The sequence below is a fragment of the Triticum aestivum genome, chromosome 1D (genome assembly GCF_018294505.1).
Source record: "Triticum aestivum cultivar Chinese Spring chromosome 1D, IWGSC CS RefSeq v2.1, whole genome shotgun sequence".
Lineage (NCBI taxonomy): Eukaryota > Viridiplantae > Streptophyta > Magnoliopsida > Poales > Poaceae > Triticum > Triticum aestivum.
Window position 1 is genome coordinate 450,937,256 of NC_057796.1, and position 26,751 is coordinate 450,964,006.

A 26,751-nucleotide genomic window follows, 5' to 3' on the forward strand; every position below is an offset into this window, starting at 1 on the left:
ACAACGTCTACAAGAAGAAGGTTGCGTAGTAGACATCACACCACCATGCCGTCTTGTTGGTTGTGATCCCATCTACTTCTCCTCTCCCGCTTGCTGGATCAAGAAGGAGGAGACGTCATCGAGCCGCACGTGTGCTAAACTCAGAGGTGCCGTCCGTTCGACACTAGATCGGTTGGATCGTGATCGGATCGCGAAGAGTACGACTACATCAACCGCGTGATAAACGCTTCCGCTTAACAGTCTACGAGGGTACGTAGACACACTCTCCCCTTTCGTTGCTATGCATCTCCTAGATAGATCTTGCGTGAGCGTAGGAAATTTTTGAAATTGCATGCTACATTTCCCAACATTTACCACAGACCTACGGGTCCGTAGGCAGTAGCTAGATGGCTTCTTCTCTCTTTTTGATCTTCAATACAATGTTCTCCTCGATGTTCTTGAAGATCTATTTGATGTAGTGACTTTTTGCGGTGTGTTTGTCGGGATCCGATGAATTGTGAGTTTATGATCAGGTCTATCCATGAATATTATTTGGGTTTTTTCTGAACTCTTTTATGCATGATTATTATAGCCTCGTATTTATTCTCTGAAACTTTGGTTTGGTTTAGCCAACTAGATTGAGGGCCTGTTCGGTACAAAGGATTTTCACAGGAAAGTCCAAAGGAACCGATTCCTGTGGAAAATTTCCCTAGCATGCGTTCTGGATAGAGGAAACATGAACAGTGAACCAAAGGAATTTTTCTCCGTCAGCGCTGATTTCACAGGAAAGTAAAAATCCACCCCAAGCTCATCTTCCGGGCGGAAGACCGAGGCAAGCGCTGTTGAGAACGTGAGCAGGCTGACAGTTGCACTGTATGTCTAGATAAAAAATTACTACTACGTGTACTAGCGGTCGGAGACGAAGGCAGCTGGTGTTCATTGCCGAATAGATCATGCATCAGTCATCATTCACGTCAGATGTATTAGGCTAGTTTGCTGAGTTTTCCCTGCGGTCACCCGAATACTTTTTTTCAGGCTTTCCTTTGTTTTCTAGATCCAATGATTTGCTCTAGTCTTCCTTTTCCATTACTACGTTTTCACAAATTCCTATGTTTTAGGACCCTTTGTTTCAAACATGGCCTGATTTTTCTTGCAATGGGAAGAGGTACTTTGTGATGGGTTTGATTTTGCGGTGCTCAATCTCAGTGACAGACAGAGACATGACACGCACGTATCGTTGCCATTAAGGATAAAAAGGTGGGGTTTATTCCTACATGAATAGATCTTGTCTATATCATGTCATCGTTCTTATTGCATTACTCTGTTTTTTCATGAACTTAATACACTAGATGCATGTTGGATAGCGGTCGATGTGTGGAGTAATAGTAGTAGATGTAGGCAGGAGTCGGTCTACTAATCTTGGACGTGATGACTACATACATGATCATTGCCTTGGATATCGTCACTATTCGCTTTTCTGTCAATTGCGCAACAGTAATTTATTTATCCACCGTATGTTATTTTTTCGAGAGATGTCTCTAGTGAAATCTACGGCCCCCGGGTTTATTGCCTACCATATTAAACTAAAAATATCTTCCTGCACTTTTTCTTTATTTATTTTATTTTGTGTTTTTGCAAGATCTATTTATCAAATCTCATACAAGTTTGTCTATCTCAATATCGAGGAGGGATTGACAACCCCTCTTACGCGTTGGGTTGCAAGTTCTTGTTATTTGTGTGTATGTGTTGTTTACATAGTGTTGCTTGGTTCTCCTACTGGATTGATAACCTTGGTTTCATAACTGAGGGAAATACTTACCGTTGCTGTGCAACATCATCCTCTCCTCTTCGGGGAATTACCAACGCAGATACAAGCAATCATACACTCACAGACGATTCACTATGGATTGGTCATAGCAAACACTCTCCCACCACTCACTACCCAGATTTTCACCGATGGGCTACTCTTTCACTAATTTTCAACTATAAATTAACATATTCATCTGTAACCATTATTCCGTGAAGTCTGTCCATAGGTGTAGCATCTCTGATAAAAACACACACTCCATTGTTGTTTCCCCCACACGCAACCAACAAGCATGTAAATAATTTTCACAACTTAAAAAAACTATCACGTAAAAAAACAGGTACAACCCTAAGAACATAAGCGGCGCAGCAAAGCACACTGCTCTTCTAGTATAACTCCATATCTTATCTCCCATTCTTCCCACTCACCCCGACCATGCCATGATTCTTGCAGTTTTCTGATATCTTAATGTCATCTCAGATGGCTTTCAAAGTTGCATCTATTTATCGCTATTTTCTCCTTCAACATGTGCCAGCTTTTCGTGTGTCCAACGGTAAGCCATACGACACTTTCTAGGCCCCCGCCAAAAAAAAGACACTGTCTAGCTCATCAGGGCACAACTTAAAAAGATCAATTAAATTATGTTCCGGCTCTTATAAAATCATACTCCTTTCAATCTGAATTAATTGATACAGGCTCTACACTACGCAGCCCGAATTAATTGACGTGGCCTCTATACAATACGCAGGCTGTGAATTCGGATGAAGGGAGTAGCACGAGAGAGTGATTTCCACTTGTGGTAAGAGAAGCACGTACGTACGGCATGTGCATATAATATTTTATCAGCCCTAATGAACGAACACCCAAGAATAGGATAATATGAAATCTTGCAATGAATCTTGGACACGTCGATCAAACAGAAACTAGAGCTTTGAAAAATTAAGAAACAGTATAATAGAGCTAGCTACGAGGCTTCTCAGCGATTTGACATTCTCAGCCATTGGATCACTACCACGTACGCTCGGGATTAGCTCGGTCATCACACAGGTCATTCACGACAGTTATTTACCCCTCGACCTGCGCGGGCCGTCCAAGGCACCGTTATCGGGCTGCTGCTCCTCAGAACGAGTTAGACGAGTGGTGATTGATCGGGCCGCATAGGTTGTAGGCCCAGAGGGCCCTGTCCAACATGCGCAACTTGTCCAGTCCGTGAATGCACGCAGCTTCCTGATACGTACCCGTTCATTGTCGCGAGAGTAAACAAAAAAAGCTCGTTCATCCCAAATATGTCCAGTCCGTGAATGCACGCAGCTTCCTGATACGTACCCGTTCATTGTCGCGAGAGTAAACAAAAAAAGCTCGTTCATCCCAAATATTTCTTCCCAGTTCGTCTGCGCTACTCCCAGTCTCCCTGTTCGTTTGCGCTGCGCCGCCGCCGTCCCGAGTCCCGGCGGCAAGCTTCTACTGCACATGCGCGTAGGAGACGACATCGGTCCCGTCTACTCTTCTTCCGCATGCCCCACGGTGAGGCCCGTCTTTCCCATGTCGTGCCCTGATGTATTCCTCTGCGGCGGCCGCACGCTCCCCATCAGTCCTTCGGGTGTGTAGGCCACCATGTTGTTGGAGCTGTACCATCAAACCATGACCGCGTCCTTTCCCCTTCCATAACTAAAACTTATGCTTTGAAACCTCTCCCGTTCTCCCTGATATATTATGTTGATCCTTCCTCCCTTCTGTGTCATTTCATTTCACATCTCCCGCTGTTCGTCAGACATACCAGTTACTTGGTTTAATTCTTGCTAACCACCCTATAATTCTCCTACATGTCTTCATATCAACATAACTGAATTACTATTACTCCTTACATGGTTACAGTGCTCGTTCATTGGAATTCCTATGTTGGAATTTGTCAGGGGGTGTGTGTCACACCCAATTGCAAACATGGCCGCTGGACAGGTGCGACTATCCACAAATTTTCTGCATTCTATGCAATTTGTTTGATTTTTATTCCAGCCGTGCACATCCATTTTGCCTGGTCCCTTTCATTTTCTTTATTTCTGATTACATATAGTCTATCTGTGGCATGATCTGGACCTACGCAGATTGGTTTCTTTGTTGGCTTTCTTCTTTCCTGTGCTACTGCTACCAACACTTTAAAATCGTTCTAGCAAAAAAAATCATTAGTCTAAAATGAGTAGGAATGGGTAGAATATCCCTGATATATGAATCACGATGAACATCATTTGCAGCTCATGTATTCTTTTATTCCAAATCATATGGGAACAAAGTCCCATAGCCAAATGCTGATAATTTCATGTCTTGTTTAATTCTTTCTGGCCATAGACCATTAGAATTTGAAGTGTGTAATCTTAATGCGGGATATCGTTGAATGACACATTTGTTATCTATACCGTCACATATATTTTGACTTCATTTGCTCCCTATATCTATAAATTCTCAATATGGGCGGGCGCAGCAACGCGCGTCTTCACGATCTAGTGAAAACAAGAAAACAGAAGCTATGGCGCGTGGCCCGCCGACCACCGCATATCGCCTGGCCTGCATCCTACTTGTACATTTCTACCTTTTCTTTGCATCGTGAGTAACGTCGGCATTGGACTTCACCGTCACACTACCCCACCCAATCTCTTTCCTCAACCTGTCTTTACACTTGTGCTGGTCTCCTACTTGGCCTTCGGCACCGGCATCCGCATGTGTTGGATCGAATCAGCAGCTCGTGATATGGGTGAGCGATCGAGCTTCGCGAATCTACTAATTTCTACGTGGCGGCCATGTACGAGCACCGCCGCGCGACGTGTCCCGTTGCTTCTGCCTATAAATGCCGCCTGCTCGAATCACCTTTCCAACACAAGCAGTTGAGCAATAGCTAGCAGTGAGATTTGGTCCTTCCGATCGAGTGATTTCAGTTGGTGTTTGTTGGTGAGAGAGAAGAGAAGAGAAGAGAAGATGGCCTCCAACCAGAACCAGGCGAGCTACGCGGCCGGCGAGACCAAGGCCCGCACCGAGGTAACCGCCGTCTCCCGCAGAGCCTACCACTTCATCGTGCATTCCTCCTGCCGCGCATGCGGCGTTGCTCAGTGAACTGAAATGATCTCTTGCTTGTGCAGGAGAAGACCGGGCAGATGATGGACAAGGCGGGGCAGGCCACGGAGGCCACGAAGCAGAAGGCCGGCGAGACGGCCGAGGCCACCAAGCAGAAGGCCGGCGAGGCCAAGGACAAGACGGCCCAAACGGCGCAGGCCGCCAAGGACCGCGCCGTCGAGAGCAAGGACCAGACCGGCAGCTTCCTCGGCGAGAAGACGGAGGCGGCCAAGCAGAAGGCCGCCGAGACGGCCGAGGCGGCCAAGCAGAAGACGTCGGAGACGGCGCAGTACGCGCAGGAGAGGTCCTCTGACGCGGCGCAGTACACCAAGGAGTCCGCCATCGCCGGCAAGGACAAGACCGGCAGCGTGCTCCAGCAGGCCGGCGAGACGGTGGTGAACGCCGTGGTGGGCGCCAAGGACGCCGTGGCGAACACGCTGGGCATGGGCGGCGACAACACCAACACCGCCAAGGACACCACCACCGAGAAGATCACCAGGGATCACTAGACGCATACATACGTCCAGTCTTCCTAATTTGCTTCCTTTACTCGTTTGGTCGTTCGCGGGCCTTTTACATATTTGTATGTTTCCCTCTTGTGATTTCCGCTCATTTAGGGTAAGTTTGCCTTCGATTTGATGTTGATGTACTCGTGTCCGGTTCTGTAATGAGTTACTTATAATACTTTGGTGTAAATGGATAACGAGGACAGTCGAAGGTGCTTCAATCCGTTGGTTGTCAGAAGCTTTCTTCACTTCTTATCTTTCTTTTTTTTGGAACGGGAAAGGCACTCTCAAGGCGCCAAATTACATTCAGCTCAAAAACACAGTACAGCGTGAATTACACATCCCTGTAGAGCTTGAAGAGATACAGAGAAAGAACAGGGCAATGAGTGTGCCTATGAGCTAAACTGGAACATCCGAAGACAGGTTGAACTGAACTGTTCAGATCCTGGTGAGCAACATTATGGGCAATGCCATTGAGACTCCTAGAAAATGTGAAAAACCTGCAAACGAGAGCGTTCTGAGATGGCAATGAAATCTGCCACTGATTGTCTGATAGCCCAATGGATTTTCTCTGAAGACACATCTCACATCCCTAGTTGCCGCAGCCGTCGCCAAAGTAAGATTATCTGTAAAATAATTGGGCTGATCGACATGAAGAAGTTTGGCTATTGCTGCTGCAAGGAGGAGATGTTGCTGCTTCAGCTTGCAATGGAGAATTTGTAGGGGGGTAAGAGGCTTGAATTTGTACTTTTGTGCTCCATTCTCCTCCTGGGATGAAAATGAAGATGCCAATTCCTGTAGCTGTTGAATTGGGCTGCAGACCTGGAACTTTTGAAGTGTTAAAAACAGCGTCCGAATAAGAAGATCGCTTTTGATAGTTTTCCCCTGCAATAATAAAGGATCAGCAGGTTGTGATTCAGTAATGGATAGGTTCTGGTGCTTATCATCCTAAGGATTGTCGGGGAGAGCTTGACATTCGGCAATGGAAGCAGCGACATGTCGGACCTGGTGAGGCAAGCCACCTTTCCTAGCAAAAAGAGCATCATTCCTGGACTTCCGTATACACCAAAGGAAATTAAAAATGGAAGGAATGGAAGCATTTGGATGATTCATATTTAACAAAGCCCATGTGATATGATGCATAGAGTGAAAATTTGTAGTAAGCTCATCAGTTATAATATACCATGGATGATCAAACCCCATATGATGTTCTTTTTTCCTAAATATACAAAGAGAGAAGAGTCAAGCTCCCAGAAGGTTAAGGAAGAAGATTCCCCTAAATATGAAACATACAAAGACTACCTTATCAAAGGAGTTGATCCTTTGGACGGTGAATACATGGACTTGAAAATAAATGAAAAATATGAAGAGATCAGAAAATCGGTGAAGGCAGAACTAAAAGAAGAATTCTGAAAGAATTACAAATAGAAATGAATGAAAATTTTAAAGAACTAAAGAAAGAATATGATCAAAAATATGATTTCAATATTTCCGAGACACATCACACGGACATTGCCGTACACGGGCAACCAATTGAATAAGAAAGTAGTAAGCATAATAATTGAATATATCTGAATATGAATTGATATGACTATCAATTATTCAGGCACAGAGGACCTACACCCAAATGTTGATAAAATTAGAATATTGATGAGGTATCATCAATAATATGGCCGGGTAGACCCATACCAAAATATATATTAAAATAATAATAATAATAATAATAATAATAATAATAATAATAATAATAATAATAATAATAATAATAATAATAAATGCCAGCCATGGAATGCATGCACGCATAAGAGAGCACAAGAGTATAGCTGAAGATTTCAGCCACGAAGAGCGAAGACTACTAAAGAATGCATGGCTCCATTGCACACCCAACAAGGCACCCAAAGTGTGTTGGCTTGTGTAAATAACTATGCATATAGCTTCGCTTGCAAGCAATGGAGTTAAATATTGGGCTGGTTTGTATACCAGACATGTCATAACAATATTTTACCATGCAACGGGGAAGCCAGTCTCTCAGCCACGACAAAGTCTTCTGTCTGGACAAAGTTCTCAGTCTGGACAAAATTTTCAGTCTAGACAAAAATATCAGTCTAGCATCAGAGTCACACAAGGCTTGATTGTGCAAACATTGAGGCACTTCAGCGGTGCATAAGGCGTGTCAAATTACGATATACTCCGGGCTCCAGCTATGACGCAGATGAATAAAGAAGGGAGCTTCTAGCATCCCCATGAACTATAAAGGAGGAGGACTGAGCGCTGCGAGGAATACACACACACACACACAACACCAGACTCTAGAGCATCACAACATTCGAGCACCACAGCCCTCACACTCCTCAGGAGTCGTGGTAGTAGTTGCTATCTCCAGTTGTAATAAAGCCTTTGAGAAATTGTATCACTCCGTGGTGGAGGTAGGCAGAAGGTAGTCCTCTTTTTCTCTTTGTAATCCCTTCGGAGTCTCCCGAAAGGGAAACCCGTATGTAAATTATGTTGTCGAAATGAAGTAGTTTCGTGCTTCACTTGGTTTTTCTGTTATGAATTTATGAGATGAGTTCTTAAGCTAGGGATCCTATAGGAGAAAACCCTGCCGGTAGTTCTTTGTTTAGCATGTGTGGCGTCTATTGAGAACCTTGTAGCCGTAGAGAAGTGTTCCCTTCGGGTGGAACTGCCTGGGAAGACGGTAGGAATTTATCCCATAAGTTCATAATATAAACATCAAGTAAAAGAACTTAGTTGCTTCTAAAGCAACATAGTGATAAATACGGTGAGTACCGAGTAGGATTAACACAACTGCTGCATATCCGTAGGCCGTCTCATTGGTTTCGCCAACCCATAAAAGATCCTGCATAAACAAATAAAATATAATAATTACTGTATCTAATTAAATTACGTTAATCTCGAATTCACTAATAAAATACATTTTAATATTAATTAATTTCGAAAATTTTAATTAACTAAGTTTTCATACTAAATAATTTCGTATTCCGCACAAACATATCCTGAAAGAAATAGAACTTGTTAGATAAGTGGATTTGTTGTATCACAACACTTAAAAGAGAGAGCAACAAATGTTGTTTTCGAATGATAAGGCACCCCTTCGGTATCAACACCTTCCAAGCCCAAGCAAAACCTGTGCGAGTTACCTTTCTGACCGTGTGTCACCGTCAAAAGATTATCTTTGGGCCGTAGCAAGTCAAACAAGATCAACTACTCTATGGTGAAGCTGCAACTTCTGGGTGGAACTGCAGCAAAGTAGATTTGATGGAGTGGAGCCGATTTTGAAAGGATAGAGCAGTCCCAAACAGGCTCTACATACTGGTTTCCTTGTGAAAGTGCAATCTCATCGATAGCTGCAATTCTTCATGCTTGAAACTACTCCCACCGTCCCATAATATAAGAACGTTAGTTTTTCAAGCTAACGTTCTTATATTATAGGACGGAGTAGTAGAAAGGTAGTCTCATCTGTCAAACCTTCATGTCACCTTATTCTTTTATATATGCTCCAATGCAATAAGAATGTCGATGTGCACCGCCCTCGTTGCAAAGTATCAAGCTGACTTTGCAGCTAGCAGCTGTGCAAGCATACAATGCTTATTTATACATCAACCTTTTGCATTTTGAAGTCATTGCTTTAACATATTTCAGATTACAGAGGTTCCTAAGCTTTATTGTTGAATTCTATCTCTTCAATAATTAGTATATTTCAAGAGGGGCAAAAATAATTGATTATGACTGTAAGGGTATGTGGTGTGTGGTTTGTTCACGAGAAAAGGCTGAACAGATAGTCTGTTATTCCTAGATTTGGTACAGATGCACATTTTGCATCTTACTTATTTCCTACATAAGCACATAAGCAGCAGAATGAGCAGCATAAAGCGTGGTCGATATCAGCTGTGAAAAAAGACAGGTGTGTATGGGTTCAAAGTAGAAAAATATTCTGGTTTGCTAACATTTCAATGGAAGCACAAGAGCTGAGAAAAATAACTGAATTTCACCCATGTGCTAAATGGAGAACAGAAGTTATTTCAAAACTTGTCATTTACATAATTTGCGGCCAAGAACACTGTACAAGCATGCCTTTTCAATTTCAAGTAAGTAGGACTCAGTTTGTAAGGATAAAACGGTAGCATCAACAGCTTAAGCCGGGTCCTAGTACTACTGCATGGGCACCGTCGTATCAGTTCTTCCCCTTGGCGAAGAGCCTGATTCTTTGTCCTGCTTAAAGGCCTTCTTCAGGAAGAATGCCATGGCAAGCTGTGCGCCGAGGTTAGATCGACCTTTCGACAGACAAACGATGCTTCCAATTAGCAAAAGTCCACTTGCAATCGTTTCCCGTGATGACTTCTTCCCTAGCTGCTTGCAGGGAGAAGTTCCGGATGAAGGTGTAGGAGGAGCAACAGCCGCAGCTGTATTCACTGGACATCGATTACTTTCATCCATGTTGATCTGCAAGTCCTGGGGAAACTGATGCAAGAAAATAGATTCATCAGAATGACATTCACACATCATGTGGATACATACATAATTTTAAATTCAAAAGAATTGGCTGATACTACTTATAAACATATTTCATCTCCAAAACAATTGCATTGACTGCATTGTTGTATTTTAATCATGGGAGCAAACAAGAGACAACTTACAATCCATAACAAGCAATAAACTAACATGAATCAACAAACTGTTAAGGAGCACCAACCTTCTTGGTAAGTCTTCGCATGGTCGAAATTGATATCGACGGACCACGGTGCTGAGGATACCGGCGTAAAGCATTGTTCATTTTACAAATATAATTCCAGATGCCCTTGGAAAAGGCTAGCTTTGCCATCTCGATGTTCATGCCATTGTCTTCATGGTGCAGCACTGTGATTTCACATGCGTCTCTTCCAGGGACTACAAGGTAAATTGTAGGTGTAAAATTACCAACAGACCACGTAGATGATATAAGTACCCCGTTACAAAAATGATGACCCTAGAAAGTGTGCAATAAAATTTGTCTAACTTTTACTATTTATATGTAAAAGGATTAATGAGAAAGATCAAATGAAAATACTAACATCATTAGATTTGTCATGAAATCTTTTCATAATTATGTATGCTTTTAGCTTTCTTTGCTAACATATTCATATAAGAAATAACGATCGAAATTGCATCTTCAAAACTCCCTCTGTTCCAAAATAGTGTCTACAGTGTTTTTATTTGGTATTACTGATGTTGATATTTTCCTCTATGAACTTGGTCAAGCTTGACTTCTGAAAAAATCTATACGCGCTATGTTTTGTAATGGAGAGTACTTGGTAGATGAATTTACTGCACATTTCAAGCAAATAATAATATACAAGGATTAGCAAGCTATAAATCAAACAGGTAGTTATAAACCAATATTAAAAAGGTATAAAATGGCACTTTCTATTCGTTCCAACTTCCGATTTCCATCAGAGTGGCACATATCAGGTCATACAGGAAATTAACTTAATGGGTACAGAAATATACTACTCAGTACAACTCAGTACACATAGCATTTCCAACTTCCGAGTTCTATTTGTTTTGAGTTCCTCTCAAATGTGCACATAGCATTCAGTACAACTCAATGGGTACAGAAATATTACAAGCATCAGGTTCTTTTATATAAGACAAAGTACAAGTCAATCCAATCCACATATTTATAAAGATACAAAGTTGTGATATTGATATAGTAGTTGCATTTGAATCTGAAAACTATGTATTAATTTATATCTTATGGGAATTATATAGGCTGGTATTTCCTGTTGTAACAAAAGCTAGTCACATAATAGCATTCACTCAGCGTCATTCTATATGTCACTTTTTAAAAAGCTACCATCACCACCAAACGAGTCACTGAAAGAAGATAGCTTAGTCTAAGCTAAATAAAATACCAAACAGAAGGCCTTGTATCAATTTTCACTTACCTTTCCTAATACACCACCCCGATCTCAGAAGTCGTACTCGAACAAATTTTCTTTGTATTGGCGCAAGAGAGTGTTCACATTCCTGCCAGGATAAACTAATTAAACAAGGCAATCAGGTAATTCTGCAATAGCAATGTCATTCTCGTTCAGACTGCATATGGGGCAACTCAAGCGTAAACTGAGTGACAGCCTTTTCTTTTAGAATGGCAGCTCAACTTTACTTCAAGTGACTAATGTTTTCTGGTTCAATTTCATTCAGGTGAGTTTTTTTTCAACATCAGTTGATACAATTTTTTGTTTTTTTGGTTTCAAGTGATTTTATGTTTATTTGGTTCAACCTTAGTTCAAGTGACTTTATATTTTTGTTTGTTCAACATTAGTTCGAGTGATTTCATGTTTATTTGGTTCAACCTTAGTTCTAGTGATTGTAATTTTTTGGTTCAACCTTGGTTCATGTGATTGTATTTTTTTTGTTAAACCTTAGTTCAAGAGATTTTATGTTATCTACAATGGGCATAACATTATCGCTATAATATGTACGTATGCAGTCACGTCACTGAATTTTCAAGCATAAGAGTTGAATCTTGAATTTCAGGTTAGAATAGAACATTTTAGATGTAACTGTGGCTCCATCAACTTCATTCTGTAATTTACTGCAGGAACATTGCTACCATTCTAGGTGACACAGGACGAGCTAATATTTTCATTTCGGGTGAAAACTGAACCCTTCATGATTAGGATAACTGTACATGAATGTACGTGTAGTGAGTAAATTACTGCATCCGTACAAAAACCAAGAATAGCACAACTGCAGATAAATCGATATCTAATGAAAAGATGTCATATATATCACTGATGCACAGTTGTGTGAAACTGCAAATGAATAGTTTGTGCAAGAGGCAGAGAGGGTGAGGGAGATGTGACTAACCTTGACCAAGCAATAGAAAGAGTTCTCATCTGATGCCCAAACTCGCCATGCCAATATGTACTCTCTTGGTGTTAAAAGAGGGAACTTCTTAACTGTTCGCCCTATCTCAATTCCGCTATTTTCATCACACTGCAGCTGCTCATGCTTTATCACGGTGTTATCCCACTCCATTCTGTACTCATTATCCATGTAAAAGTCCCTCAAAAGCTCTGCTGAGCATCCCTCATAAGTTGTCACACTAAGATATCTAGGTGTGCCATCCTGCATTTGAGAAGAATTACGATAGATAAATAAAATTCGTAAGCTAGACTCTGCACCCAATCATGGCAAACTCTTGTTCAGAATCCAGAAACAACCCATAGGCCCTATGAAATTCCATTTTATCAATAATTAGTGATTAACTCTTGCGAGCATTATGAGTTCTAACTAATTGCAAAGCCTTAATTTCACACCTCAATTTCATGTAAAAGAAAACAGATACAGTTCCAATTCATCGGGGGAAAAGCATAACAATTATTCAAAAAATTGTTTGCAGCCATCATTGAGAATTTTACTAGTGGTCAGGTGGTGGCCGACTACCAGAGTCGATGGGTCGAGTGAAATGTTAATCCTTGTCCGACTAAACCCCTGAATTAATCACAACGAGCCCGTGCTATGATGTATGTGCTACAAATCTTAACATGCTTCTATCTAGCCTAGTATCTCTAGGCTGAACCCAAGAACAATAGCCAAACTCTGGCACATATTTATCTGTAAGATGAGAATGAATACAAATCAATGAGTAACAGGGCAGCGCTGGTACCGCGGTCCTCTCGCACCACGCCTTGTAGGAGACGGCGTCGTTCCCCTTGGCGATGACGGGATCCCAGCCCTCGAGCTCCGGCTGGCGGGCGCCGACCCCCAGGCTGCCCACCAGCTGCCTCAGATCGTCCTCCGTCACGAGGCCCTCCACCCTGCGCTCCACAAAACACAAACACCCCCATCCGATCAAATCAACCGCACGAATTGAACCAAGGGGCAGGGGAGGGGGTATCTGACCGACCCTGAGCCGGAGCTGGACCCGGACCCGGAGGACGGGGAGGGGGAGGCGGGCGCCGCGGGGGCATCCTCCTGCTGCCGGGCAAGGCGTGCGCGCCCCCGGCGGCGGCGGCGGACGAGGAGGACGGAGAGGTGGGCGACGAGGAGCAGGAGGAGCGCGGCGGCGGTGGCCCAGCCGCTGGCCCCGCGCGCCGCGGGGCGCCAGAGCTCGGCGGCGCCGAGGAGGGCCTCCAGCGGCGGCATGGGATGGGATGGGTGGCGCGCGCGCGCTCGGGTCGGTCCGCGGCCTTGGGGTTCCCCTCCCCTGCCTTGTTCCTTCCGTGATGGGGGAGAAAGCGAGGAGGCTAAAAGGAGAAAAATAAAAATAGTCGGAGGAAAATAGGGGAAAAGGGTGAGGCGGGCGGCCCTGCTCGGACGGTCGCCGCAAGTTTTGTGATGGGCTGGGTTTATGCCCTTTTTTTCCTGGGTTCAGACCTTGAGTGTAGTGGCTCACAATGAACTTGGAGTGGGTTACAAGAAATGGGCCACATGAATCTCCTCTTTTTCTCACTGGATGAGTGTGATATGGTTGAATCTTGGTGATGGCCTTGGATAAGATGCACGGCATGGTCCCGCTGGATGTATCCTCTCATATTATTATTTATTAACTGGCTTTATGAATTATAGGAGAAGAGAAGATAATTACAGGAGAAGATTTTGGCACAGAGCGGAGTTTTATTTCGCTACTAGTAAGATCACAGCGCCTCTTGTTTTCATATGCGGTGTTTGCTTCGAATTGTTAGTGCGGGGTACACAATTGATCATAGGATAGCATTCTCATATGGTGTAAATGTTTATAATAAGTTAATAACATTGAGAATATACAACATAATTCTTTTGATTAACATAAACCCCCCCCCCCTCTGATTTTCATTAGGAGAAACCAACGGGTTCATAGAGACTACTAAAAGAAAAAGGGAAAAGAAGCCCTAAAGGCAGCGATATCCCTAGACCAACTGAACAAATGAGCAACATAGCACAATACCTGCCAACGACAAAGTATCATTGCAACGACGCAACTTAAAGCATAAACGTTTTCAGGAACAAGCAAACCGGTTTTATGACTTCCAAAAGAATAGACAATATAGATGTAAATGCTTTGTTTAGATAATGAATGCACATGTTCATTGAAGAACTCCATTCCGATATGGTGTATATATGTTGTCTCGATGGCCATGCAAATATGATACCATGTAACTACATTTACCCTTTTTTAGAGAAAGTTGAATATGGCGAGGTTGAAGCAGTTGGATTTCTGTGTTTCTACTCTTTCGATTGTAGTTCTTTGATTTAGTTTACACATAGGATTTCAAAATCCTAGAGGGGAACTTACTACCCAGAGGATACATGTCATCAAAGAGATTTTTTTAAAGCTAGGACTAATTATTACCTCGAATGATAGTAATCTTAGGTAACAACATCACTCCAGGTAATGCTATTTGGATGTTTAGTTGTGCACACATTATAATATCGTGTATGTATGTTAGGATGGCAAATGGCATGCTTTAGAATTTTGATATTCTGCACCACATATTTGCGCAAGAAGATATATACATCATAGTCTCGTGCATCTGCCGACTCATGGAACCTATGTTGCACCCCACAGAGCCCAGATGGTGGAGCAGAGTTTGCTTTTCGGATTATGAGGGAGCAAAGTTAGTGGCATTCCATGATGAAGCATGAGACAAAGCTTGGATGTCTAGGCAGGCCTCATCATAGAGCCGAATCAGAGGCGCTAGCTTGGTGACTTGCTTTACCTTGTATAGGTAGCTTACCTTGTCATGTGGGATTGTGTGTTGTGTCACATAGTTGCATGTTTAGAGAACTAACTTTATCATATTTATCCCTAACCTTGTAAATAAAAGCTGAAAACCCATAGTTGGTTATTCCCATTTCCTCCCCTAGTTGACATCTTTGATCCTTTCAGTACGCCCCAACCATCCGTCCTACCACAACATGGCAATATCATGTATGCCTTGAGACCTTTGCTCCAACTTTTATCAGAGGAATGATATTTGGTCCGATGGAGCTTCCTTGTGCGAAGCGGTAGACCGAGGTACATGCAAGAAAATAATCGTTGACAAGCGAGAGTGGGGTGTTCAAATCAATTTTTGCTATAGAGGTTTCCGTGCTTTCTAATCGAGAATTTGAAAGCAATATTAATATACTCCCTCCGTTCCTAAATATAAGACCTTTAGAGATTCCACTATAGACTATATACGGAGCAAAATGAATAAATCTGCACTCTAAAGTATGTCTATATATATCTGTATGCTGGATTTTTTTTCTATTTTGGGCCAAGCCCAATAGCAGTTTCAGAAATTCCTAATAAATCCTAGAGGTCCACGCAGCCCATTCGTGCAAGGCAAGAGGTGGAACTAAAGTTTAGTCCCACATTGCTAGCTTAGAGGGAGTTGGATCTCTTTATAAGGGAGGCTCTTTCTCCACATGTATGAGGATGAGAACAAGAGGAACATCCGCGCGCGCTCCTCCTCCGCCGCCCGCCGCGCCGCGGGTTGCGGGAATGAGCCGAGCCGATGTCTAAATTTTTGCCACGCACAACGGGTATACGAAAGGTCACGCAGAAGCTGAAACGTTTTGCTGTAGTGGAGATTGAATACGAACGGCGCACCTCTTCACCTGCTGCCTGTTCGTTTCGTCTCCCTCGTTCTCTTCAGCTCTCAGCGCAGCCTCTCGCCTCCTTCTCTTGCGCCTATAAAAGGGAGGTCGCTCCTCTCAGAGAGACGCAACACAACCTCTTCTTCCTCTCGCCACAAGTTCCTGAGCACTGCGCTGCTGCTACGTTCTTCCCCATCCCGGCTTGCGGTGTGCACCGCAGGTCGGGACAGTAGGCCTCCGAAATCGCACCTCTTTAAATCCTCTACGGGAGAAGGGTGATAAGGTTTTTGGGGAGCGCTCAGCGCGACTACTGACTTTTTCGTCATGGACGCCCCGGACTCCGACGACTACTTCCCCGACGACGACTTCTTTCCCGACGTCGACAACCTCCTCGACGACATGGCTGGCGAGGACACCGACCCCAAGACCGGTGCATCTACTCCTGTTCCGTACGTTCTCATACTCTTCGTGTTAGAGGTTCTGTCACAACTTCTTGCTCTAGTGTCTGTTCTAGATGTGTTCGGTTCTAGTTCATATATGCAGATGCTATTTAACTTCTCTCTGTCAAATCACATGACTTGTTTTATCACACTAGTAGAAAAAGAGGCTTCCATACGCCCCCATTAGTCCCCAAAACAATCGAACCGCTACCAAAGGGGTCTTTAGTCGCGGTTCGGGAGGAGACCCGCGACCAACTATCTGGGCCCAGCGCGCTCGGTCGACAGCTGGCGGACGGGAGGGGCTTTAGTCCCGGTTGGCCTGGCCAACCGGGACTAAAGGTCCCCGAAGGCCTTTAGTCGCGGTTGGCCAGGCCAACCGGGACTAAAGGCCCATCCAGCTGGCGGACGGGAGGGGCTTTAGTCCCGGTTGGCCTGGCCAACCGCGACTAAAGGTCCCCGAAGGCCTTTAGTTGCGGTTGGCCAGGCCAACCGGTACTAAAGGCCCATCCCTATATATAGGACTCAGCTCACTTCACTTCACTCAGCTCACTTCACTTCACTCAGCTCACTTCACAATTTTCAGAAGGGGGTGGTGGGTTTGCTTTTGGTTCCTCCTATGCACACAAGGTGTTTGATGAAATGCCCGAGAGCCTGAAACAAACATGATATGAAGTGTCCGAGCCACACTTGAGCTTTCTCATTTATTTTTCCTCCGCGATCGCGGTTAGCAACTTGAACCTTTCATGTGTCATTGATAAAATATGCATGTGTGTAGTTCATTGTTTAATTTGTATTATTTCTAGCTAGTTAGTTTAACAAATGCATGATGGTTAATTATATACTTTATATAATAATAATGCAGATGAATCGGCAATGGATGTACGGTCCCCGAGTCTCCGGCGAGTTCACTACGGGTTTGAAGGATTTCCTCGTAGTGGCAAATGCGAACAAGCAGCAAGGTTTTATTATCTGTCCATGTGCTGTCTGTAAGAATCAGAAGGGTTACTCCTCCTCAAGAGACGTTCACATGCACCTGCTTCGGCACGGTTTCATGCCAAGCTATAATTGTTGGACCAAGCATGGAGAAAGAGGGGTTAGAATGGAAGAAGATGAAGAAGGGGATGATATCGATGACAACTATCATGATCATTTCGGTGATACTTTCATGGAGGATGATGCTGAAGGTGGGGAAGGGTTAGGTGAAGGTGAAGAAGAGGCACATGATGAGCCCGCTGATGATCTTGGTCGGACCATTGCTGATGCACGGAGACGCTGCGAAACTGACAAGGAGAGGGAGAATTTGGATCGCATGTTAGAGGATCACAAAAAGTCGTTGTATCCAGGATGCGATAATAGTCTGAAAAAGCTGGGCTGCACACTGGATTTGCTAAAATGGAAGGCACAGGAAGGTGTAGGTGACTCATCATTTGAAAATTTGCTGAAAATGTTGAAGAATATGTTTCCGAAGAATAACGAGTTGCCCGCCAGTACGTACGAAGCAAAGAAGGTTGTCTGCCCTCTAGGTTTAGAGGTTCTGAAGATACATGCATGCATTAACGACTGCATCCTCTACCGCGGTGAATACGAGAATTTGAATGAATGCCCTGTATGCACTGCATTGCGTTATAAGATCAGAGGCGATGACCTTGGTGACGATGTTGAGGGCGAGAAACCCAGGAAGAGGGTTCCCGCCAAGGTGATGTGGTATGCTCCTATAATACCACGGTTGAAACGTCTGTTCATGAACAAAAAGCATGCCAAGTCGTTGCGATGGCACAAAGAGGACCGTAAGTCCGACGGGGAGTTGAGACACCCCGCTGATGGAACGCAATGGAGAAAGATCGACAAAGTGTTCAAAGATTTTGCAGCTGACGCAAGGAACATAAGATTTGGTCTAAGTACTGATGGCATGAATCCTTTTGGCGAGCAGAGCTCCAGCCATAGCACCTGGCCCGTGACTCTATGCATCTACAACCTTCCTCCTTGGTTGTGCATGAAGCGGAAGTTCATTATGATGCCAGTGCTCATCCAAGGCCCTAAGCAACCCGGCAACGACATCGATGTGTACCTAAGGCCATTAGTTGAAGAACTTTTACAGTTGTGGGCCAGACCTGGTGTACGTGTCTGGGATGAGCACAAAGGAGAGGAATTTGACCTACGAGTGTTGCTTTTTGTAACCATCAACGATTGGCCTGCTCTCAGTAACCTTTCGGGACAGACAAATAAGGGATACAATGCATGCACACACTGCTTACATGAGACTGAAAGTGTACGTTTGGTTAATTGTAAGAAGAACGTGTACCTGGGTCATCGTCGATTTCTTCCCCGAAATCATAACATAAGAAAGAAAGGCAAGCATTTCAACGGGAAGGCAGATCACCGGCCGAAGCCTGCGGAACGTACTGGTGCTGAGATATTTGATATGGTCAAGGATTTGAAAGTCATCTTTGGAAAGGGTCCTGGCGGACAATCAGTTCCGCGGGGAGTTGACGGGCACGCACCCATGTGGAAGAAGAAATCTATATTTTGGGAGCTAGAATATTGGAAAGTCCTAGATGTCCGCTTTGCAATCGACGTGATGCATGTTACGAAGAATATTTGCGTGAACCTGCTAAGCTTCTTGGGCGTGTATGGGAAGACAAATGATACAAAGGAAGCATGGCAGGACCAGCAACTTTTGAAAGACCCAGATGACCGGCATCCGGAATGGTTTCAAGGTCGTGCCAGCTACGCTCTTACCAAAGAAGAGAAGGTCATTTTTTTTGAATGCCTGAGCAGTATGAAGGTCCCTTCTGGCTTCTCGTCGAATATAAAGGGAATAATAAACATGGCGGAGAAAAAGTTCCAAAACCTGAAGTCTCACGACTGCCACGTGATTATGACGCAATTGCTTCCGATTGCTTTGAGGGGGCTCCTACCGGAAAATGTTCGAGTAGCCATTGTGAAGCTATGTGCATTCCTCAAGGCAATCTCTCAGAAGGTAATCAATCCAGAAGATCTACCACGGTTACAGAACGATGTGGTCCAATGCCTTGTCAGTTTCGAGTTGGTGTTCCCACCATCCTTCTTCGATATTATGACGCACCTCCTGGTCCACCTAGTCGAAGAGATTTCCATTCTCGGTCCTGTATTTCTACACAATATGTTCCCCTTTGAGAGGTTCATGGGAGTATTAAAGAAATATGTTCGTAACCGTGCTAGGCCAGAAGGAAGCATCGTCAAGGGCTATGGAAATGAGGAGGTAATTGAGTTCTGTATTGACTATGTTCCTGACCTTAAGCCGATTGGTATTCCTCAATCGCGGCACGAGGGGAGACTAAGTGGAAAAGGCAAGATCGGAAGGGAATCCACGATATGTATGGACGGTCATTCTATGACTGAAGCACACCACACAGTTCTGCAAAATTCCAGCTTGGTGGCTCCGTACTTCGAGCAACACAAGAATATTTTACGCTCGGACAACCCGGGGAAGCCTGAATCCTGGATTAGAAAGGCCCACATGGAGACTTTCGGCAGTTGGTTGCGAAAACATTTAATGAATGACAATGATGTTGGAGATCAGCTGCTTGCTCATATTGGTTGTGCTTTATCTAGTATTTCTGTTAATAAAATTATTCGGTAAATTGCTCATATTTCCAACACTGTATGTAGTCGATAGTTGAATTACTAAAAGGTCTTATATTTAGGGATGGAGGGAGTATTTGTTAATCAATATCATTTGGAATTCTCTGTAAAGAAATACTCTAGAAGGATATTAAAGTATACAGACATACGCATACATATATATACCACAATTTAAGGAGTTGTGAAAATATTAGAATAACAATTCAAATATGCGTGCAATTTTGTCATTTTAAAAAATTGCATTTAAGAGATTTGCTTTCACGATCTTTTTACGGCAAATGTCTATAAAATGACAAAACTGGCATAACTTAATACTATTTACATCTAGCGCAATTAAAGTGTGGTTTGCAATTATATACAATAAAACTATATAAGAAAAAACATATAATTAATATTTATCATTATTGTTTTGTCGTTAACTAGGCTAACTAAGTAATTAAAAAATATACATGTTTACATTATGGTATGTAAAAAATGAATTATAAAGAAGTATAAAAGTTTAATACAAATTATATTTAGAGTTAATTACACTTTTGGTACATAAACTTGCACTCGATGTACATGTTCATACATAAACTTGAAAAATGACACAAATCGGACCTACAACTTGTGTTTCGGATACATTTAACTACATTTCTGTTTGTCCCCGTTAATTCTCCATTAAACATTGCACATCAGTTGACACACACTCCATACTTGCGTGTGGGCCCCACGCGTCCGGGCAGGGGCAAGGCGCCACGGAGGCCACCAAGCAGAAGGCCGGCGAGGCCACGGACATGGCATCCCAGATGACGCAGGCGGCCAAGGACAAGGCCTCCGAGACTGCGCAGGTCGCCAAGGACAATACCTCCGAGACCACACAGGCAGCCAAGGACCGCATCGTGGAGAGCAAGGACTAGACCGACAGCTTCCTCAGCGAGAAGACAGAGATGGCGAAGCAGAAGGCAGCGGAGACCGCCGAGGCGGCCAGGCAGAAGGCCGCGGAGACCGCGTAGTACACGCAGGACAGGACGTACGACGTGGTGCAGTACGCCAAGGAGTCCACCATCACCAGCAAGGACATGACCGGCAGCGTCCTCCAGCAGGCCGGTGAGACGATGGTGAACGCCGTGGTGGGCGCCAAAGACATCGTGTCCAACACGCTGGGCATGGGCGGTGACAACACCAACGCTAGCACTACCGGCAACGCCGCCACCAAGGACACAACCACCGGCACCACAGAGAAAATCGTCAAGGATCACCACTAGACGCATAAGCTCAATTTTCTTTCGTTTCCTTCTCTCAATACACACATATTTGGTGTTCCAGTTTCATGATTTTCACAAGCACGTTTTGGTCTCAACTTTGACCTTGTCATGTATCTTTGTGTTTGTCATTTCAAGTTCCTAGTATACGATGTAATAATAAATTTGGAATTAATCTTATACACGTGGCATGGTATACTATAGTTTTTGTCATGTGACACCTCCCCTCATTTTGTGTGAGCAAACATGGCCTCATCAAGGATGATCTACCGGCGTCTGTGGCCCACATGCAGGTATGGAGCGTGCCCTGTATTTAACAGAAAGTTCATGACAACAAACGGAAATGTAGTTAAATGCACCCGAAACACAAGTTGCAGGGTCGATTTGTGTCATTTTTCAAGTTTACGTATGAAATAGTACATGGAATGCAAGTTTATGTATCAAAAGTGTAACTAAATCTTATATTTATTTTAACTCATCATGAAAGTTGGACTATCCTTGAGTGTGATAATGTTTATTGATGTAGAACAAAATTTCTAGGAACATTAGCAAATTGCTAAAATCGGTAAGTTTTGATCGCTTTCTTAGGATATTAGTGATGTTTTGTTGGGCGTGATACAATGTTGAGAAATGGAAGATAAACTCATCTCCAGTTTTATACTACAATTGAGAGGGCACAAAGGTCTTATTTAGATGCGGGAGATTGGGTGCGTTTATTTATTCAATTATCTATTGTTTTTAGCTTGGGTACCCAAGATCCAACCAAGACCTTAGAAAGATATCGATAATGGTATTGTATTTTAGTAGAATCTTGGAAGGTGGATTTCCTGGATGTATTTGACCTTCTGCTCAATACATGATCAGTTCATATCTTTTACACGAACTTTATTCTGCACCTCACTATTTGAGATATATTATGTCCTAAGTAATGCGCTTAATATGAACAGGAAAAGAAACTGTAGAAGGTATGCATAATGTATGGCATTTTTAAAGTAATGGAAAAATGTGGCAGACTACAAATTGTATGTACAAAAGGTCAAGATATCACTAATTAGGTACTAGTAATTGATGACATGCTACTGAAGAGTAAATTGAAGACATGGTATATGTTCCTCAAAACAGTTAGTAGTTTTGTTTATAGTTCACATCCTCTTAGTCGCCATGTAATTACATGTCAAGTGTAGTTAGTATAGTAATATCTGGAAGCGGTACACGTGGGAAAATATGACTTAGAAAAGGGCGGGGACCCCGATCCATTTTATCCAATTTATAACAACATTGGACCATGGATTTGGGGTTCTAACTAATCAGGATGAAATGAACTTTTTATCCAATTTATAGCAACATCATGGACCGTGGATTTGGGGTTCTAACTAATCAGGATGAAATGAAGTGGTTGTTGTAATATTTGCAACTTGTAGACAAAGCATTTTTTGCTTTGTTAAATACTCACAAGTCACCCCCTCCCCCGCGCCTATCTTCACATGTTGATCACACTACAAAAAAATACACTTCCGTGATGATACGTGTTTGTCACAGTAGGTCACGTTTTCTGTCATGCATGTACATCCATGACGATTTCATGACAGAATCAAGATAGTCATACCTGTGCTGTCGTAGAAGTGTTCCATGACATTACCAAAATTATCATCACGGAAGTGTCCACTTCCACGACGATAAATCGCGCGTCATAGAAGTGCTTTCGTCAAGGGTGACTGACACGTGGCATCCACCGTAACGGGTCACCGTTAAGCTATCGGGTTCCGGTTTGGATCCGATAACCCGTTAACAGGCTCGACCAATGGGGATTTTCCACGTGTAAAATTATCATTGGCTATAGCAACCACGTGTCAGCATCCGAAAAGGACAGGTGTCAACCGCCCAATGGACAGGAGGCGCCTATGATACGTCAACACATGGAAAGGCCCAACAACGGCCCATTTAGGTTAAAAAGGCTGGCCCAGTCAAAATTAGCGGGCTGGCCCATTAACGGCCGACTTGCAGACGGCCCATTCGCAGGTAAGGCCCGTACAACTATTGTCAAATCGGCCCGTCAACGGTCCATTCTAAACTTGTCATCATCGCGGCCCATGGTCACTTCTGGCCCGTTAACAGTCCGCTAAGTATTTGGGCTGAATTACGGCCCGGTGTGTTTCCGGCCTGTTAAAGGTCTTGCTTCATTTGGGACCATTTTTTGGCCCTTGAAACTTTCGGCCCATAAACGACCGTGAAGGATTTGGGTCATATTCAGCCATGTCTGACATTCGGCCTGTTAGAGGCCCACTGTAGATTTGGGCCACTTCCAGCCTGTTGTGATTTTCGGCCTGTTAACGTCGGACGAAATCCATGGGCCATATGTGGCCCAACTTCACATCGGGCCTATTAACAGCCCATATAAAACTATACTAATCAAGCTCGACAGAACTTCCGGCCTGTTAAAGGCCCGTGTAGTAGGTCGGCGCATTTACAGCCCGTCTGAATTTCGGCTTGTGAACGATATGCATTGTAAATGGGCCACCAGGAGCTGAGATACATTTCCGCCTGCAAAAGACCAGTGAGTTATTTGGCACAATCAGGGCCCAATCTCACTTTCGGCCTATTAAAGGCCCATGTTATTTATGGGCTTGAGATATTTATACATGTTAACAGCCTATTATTACTGAGGGCCCAAATTATGTTTAAGCCTGTTAAAGGCCCACTAGGTGCACATGCCTACCAAAAATATGAAAGCTTATGCTTATTTAGGCCCAGATATTTTTAGTGGGCTACATGCAAATTACGGCCCATAATCGTTTTTAGCCCAATTGGAATGGGCCTAACGAATGTTGGCACGTTCACTACTAGAAAAACGGCTATAGCTAATATGGACATTAATGACGCACCATGTATGTGGTGCGCCACTGCTATATAGCTAGCAGTGGCGCACCAGATATAGGTGCGCCATTATTGGCCATATTACTAATGGCGCACCTGGTCTGTGGTGCGCCATTACTAGTTTTGAAAAAAAATTGTTAGTAGTAAAACTAGTAATGGTGCACTATCCCCTGGTGCGCCACTGCTAACAATTTTTTTTATTTTTTTTTCAAAACTAGTAATGGCGCACCACACACTAGGTGCGCCATTAGTAACCCTGGTTACCAATGGCGCATTCTTAGGAGGTGCGCCATTGGTAACCTGGGAGCAGCTAGATATTTTTGACAGCCACCTACCACACTCACTTTCCCCACTTCATTCTCTCCACCTCTATCAAGCTTGGTCTCGGCTGCCTCCTCCTCCTCACCTCATTTGCACCATAGATTCACCCAAATTAAGTGGTTAAATTTCTTTTTTTTGATAGGTAAGTAAGGGGAAAGCTTTCTTTATGTTCTAGATCTACTTTTTTCTCCCTCCAACAACGTACACACTTTTTATGGCCTAGATCTACGTATGTTTGTGGTGTTGCATATGTTTGTGTTTGCAGGTACCGGTATTTGAAATGCGATAGTTGCCAATATTTTGCCGGAATGTTGATTCATTTCCGTTTCGGCGAGAATTTGGCACTATGCATTCTTTTTGGTCCTATTTTTAGGCAAAGTTGTGCCAAAATTTTTTTGTTCTAAAATATCGTTTTGCTCTACCCCGCAGGCGACCATGGTCCGCACGATGACCGAAGGCATCGTGAATAGGTTTTTGAGCTCCGCGAAGGCCGAGATGCTTCAAAAGAACGAGACGTAGATAAGATGTCCGTGTCGAAGATGCAAGCTGAAGAGCCTTATGGACCCAGATTCTGGACAGGTGCGGGACCACCTGCTCTTGCGTGGTTTCATGGATGGCTATCGGTGGCAAGGTGATGAAGATGATTATGAAGTCGTCCATGGGGGCCGGTCAAGAAATAAGGAAGGGCAGCAAGACAACCGCGGCGAGGGTGGGCGAGAAGACGAAGAATCTCCAGGACATGATCACGAAGTAGATGCAGGACACAGTCATCATGTAGAAGATGCCAGACATGATGATGAGGAAGATCAAGACGAAGGGCATGATCATGAAGATGAAGATGACGGAGCAGACGATGATGGACCATCGATGGGCTGGGTGCAGGACCCTCATATTCAAGAGCTGCTTCTTAAGCAGACGGGTAACGCAAGAGCTGCCGCCCGAGAGAAAGCCAAGCTGGATCAACTGGAGATAGACGCGGTTACTCCATTGTATGAAGGATGCAGGCCCGAGGATACCCGCCTGAAGGTAACGCTCATGGCTCTGGAGATGAAGGTAAAACACAAAATGACCGACGCATGCTTCGACGAGAACATGTCATCCTGGCACGAACGTCTTCCCAAGGGGAACAAGTGCCCGACCAGTTTCGAGGAGGCGAAGAAAATCGTGTGTCCTCTGGATTTACCGCACGTGAAATACCATGTGTGCATGAACGATTGCATCATTTATCGGGACGAGCACGCGGAGTCTACCATATGTCCGGTGTGCGGCGTCACTCGATACAAGAAGAGGAAGAAAGCTCCTCGAAAAGTGGTGTGGTACTTTCCGATCACTCCTCGTCTGCAGCGGTATTTCGCGGACCCTAAGCTAGCAAAGCTCCTGCGTTGGCACGCGGATAGGGAGGAGAAGAAGCGAGAAGATGACGGAAATGATCCGGAGGTAAATAAAAAAGACAAGATGTTGAGTCACCCTAAGGATGCGAGCTAGTGGCAAGCGTTGAACTTCGAACACCCAGAATTTGGGGACGATCCAAGGAACATCATGCTGGGCGCGAGCACCGATGGAGTCAATCCGTTTGGCAGCCAGAGAAGCACACATAGCACATGGCCTGTGTTTGTGTGGATGTACAACCTTCCCCCTGGTTGTGCATGAAGAGGAAGTACATTCACATGAGTGTGCTAATTGAAGGGCCGAAACAACCAGGGAACAACATCAATCTGTATCTGGGGCTGCTGAAAGAGGAGCTAGACACGCTGTGGAAAACGCCAGCCAATACGTGGGACGCCGCAGAGAAAGAATATTTCCCTATGAGAGTCGCACTGCTCACGACGGTGCACGCCTATCTCGGTTACGGATATGTCGCAGGGCAGGTGGTCCACGGATTTTGTGCATGCGTCAGGTGCATGGATGACACAACGTATCGCCAGCTAGATAGAGATCCCGGGTCTTCGAAAACCGTGTTCATGGGACATCAAAGGTGGCTTCGCGACGATGACTCATGGAGAAAACGCAAGGATCTGTTCGATGGTGAAACCGAACCCCGAAGACGCCCGCGTACGAGGAGCGGCGAGGAAATAGACGAGCTGTTGAAAAATTGGAAAGAGTGCCCACCGCCGGGAAAGAAGCGAAAGGTGCCAGAGCCGCTGCTGAAGGTATGGAAAATGAGGTCTGTTTTCTAGGACTTGCCGTACTGGAAGATCCTCCGTGTGCCTCACAGCCTTGATGTCATGCATATCACGAAGAACGTGTGCGAGAGTCTGCTTGGTACCCTGCTCAACATGCCAGAGAGG

The 26,751-nt window shown here is 44.1% G+C and overlaps 2 protein-coding genes and 1 pseudogene across 3 annotated transcripts; 2 read left to right on the forward strand and 1 right to left on the reverse strand.

Moving 5' to 3' along the window:
- Window positions 1-4,657: 4,657 nt before the first annotated feature.
- Window positions 4,658-5,628, forward strand: LOC123182838 (ABA-inducible protein PHV A1). 2 transcript variants are annotated; one of them, XM_044595509.1, is made up of 3 exons: window positions 4,658-4,813; window positions 4,915-4,959; window positions 4,993-5,628. In XM_044595509.1, exons 1-3 carry the CDS (start codon window positions 4,754-4,756, stop codon window positions 5,395-5,397), a joined length of 510 nt encoding a protein of 169 aa, XP_044451444.1. In that variant the 5' UTR covers window positions 4,658-4,753; the 3' UTR covers window positions 5,398-5,628. The 2 variants fall into 2 exon arrangements, with proteins under 2 accessions (XP_044451444.1, XP_044451442.1); XM_044595507.1 differs by having other exon boundaries at window positions 4,915-5,628.
- A 3,753-nt stretch (window positions 5,629-9,381) lies between these two features.
- LOC123182840 (uncharacterized) lies at window positions 9,382-13,638 on the reverse strand. Its single transcript, XM_044595512.1, has 6 exons — window positions 13,307-13,638; window positions 13,067-13,217; window positions 12,265-12,525; window positions 11,337-11,418; window positions 10,106-10,299; window positions 9,382-9,873 (listed from the first exon to the last, which is right to left on the reverse strand). The coding sequence occupies exons 1-6, from the start codon at window positions 13,543-13,545 to the stop codon at window positions 9,565-9,567; spliced, it is 1,236 nt and encodes a 411-aa protein (XP_044451447.1). The 5' UTR covers window positions 13,546-13,638; the 3' UTR covers window positions 9,382-9,564.
- A 6,898-nt stretch (window positions 13,639-20,536) lies between these two features.
- LOC123174564 (ABA-inducible protein PHV A1-like) lies at window positions 20,537-21,301 on the forward strand (annotated as a pseudogene).
- Window positions 21,302-26,751: the final 5,450 nt, after the last annotated feature.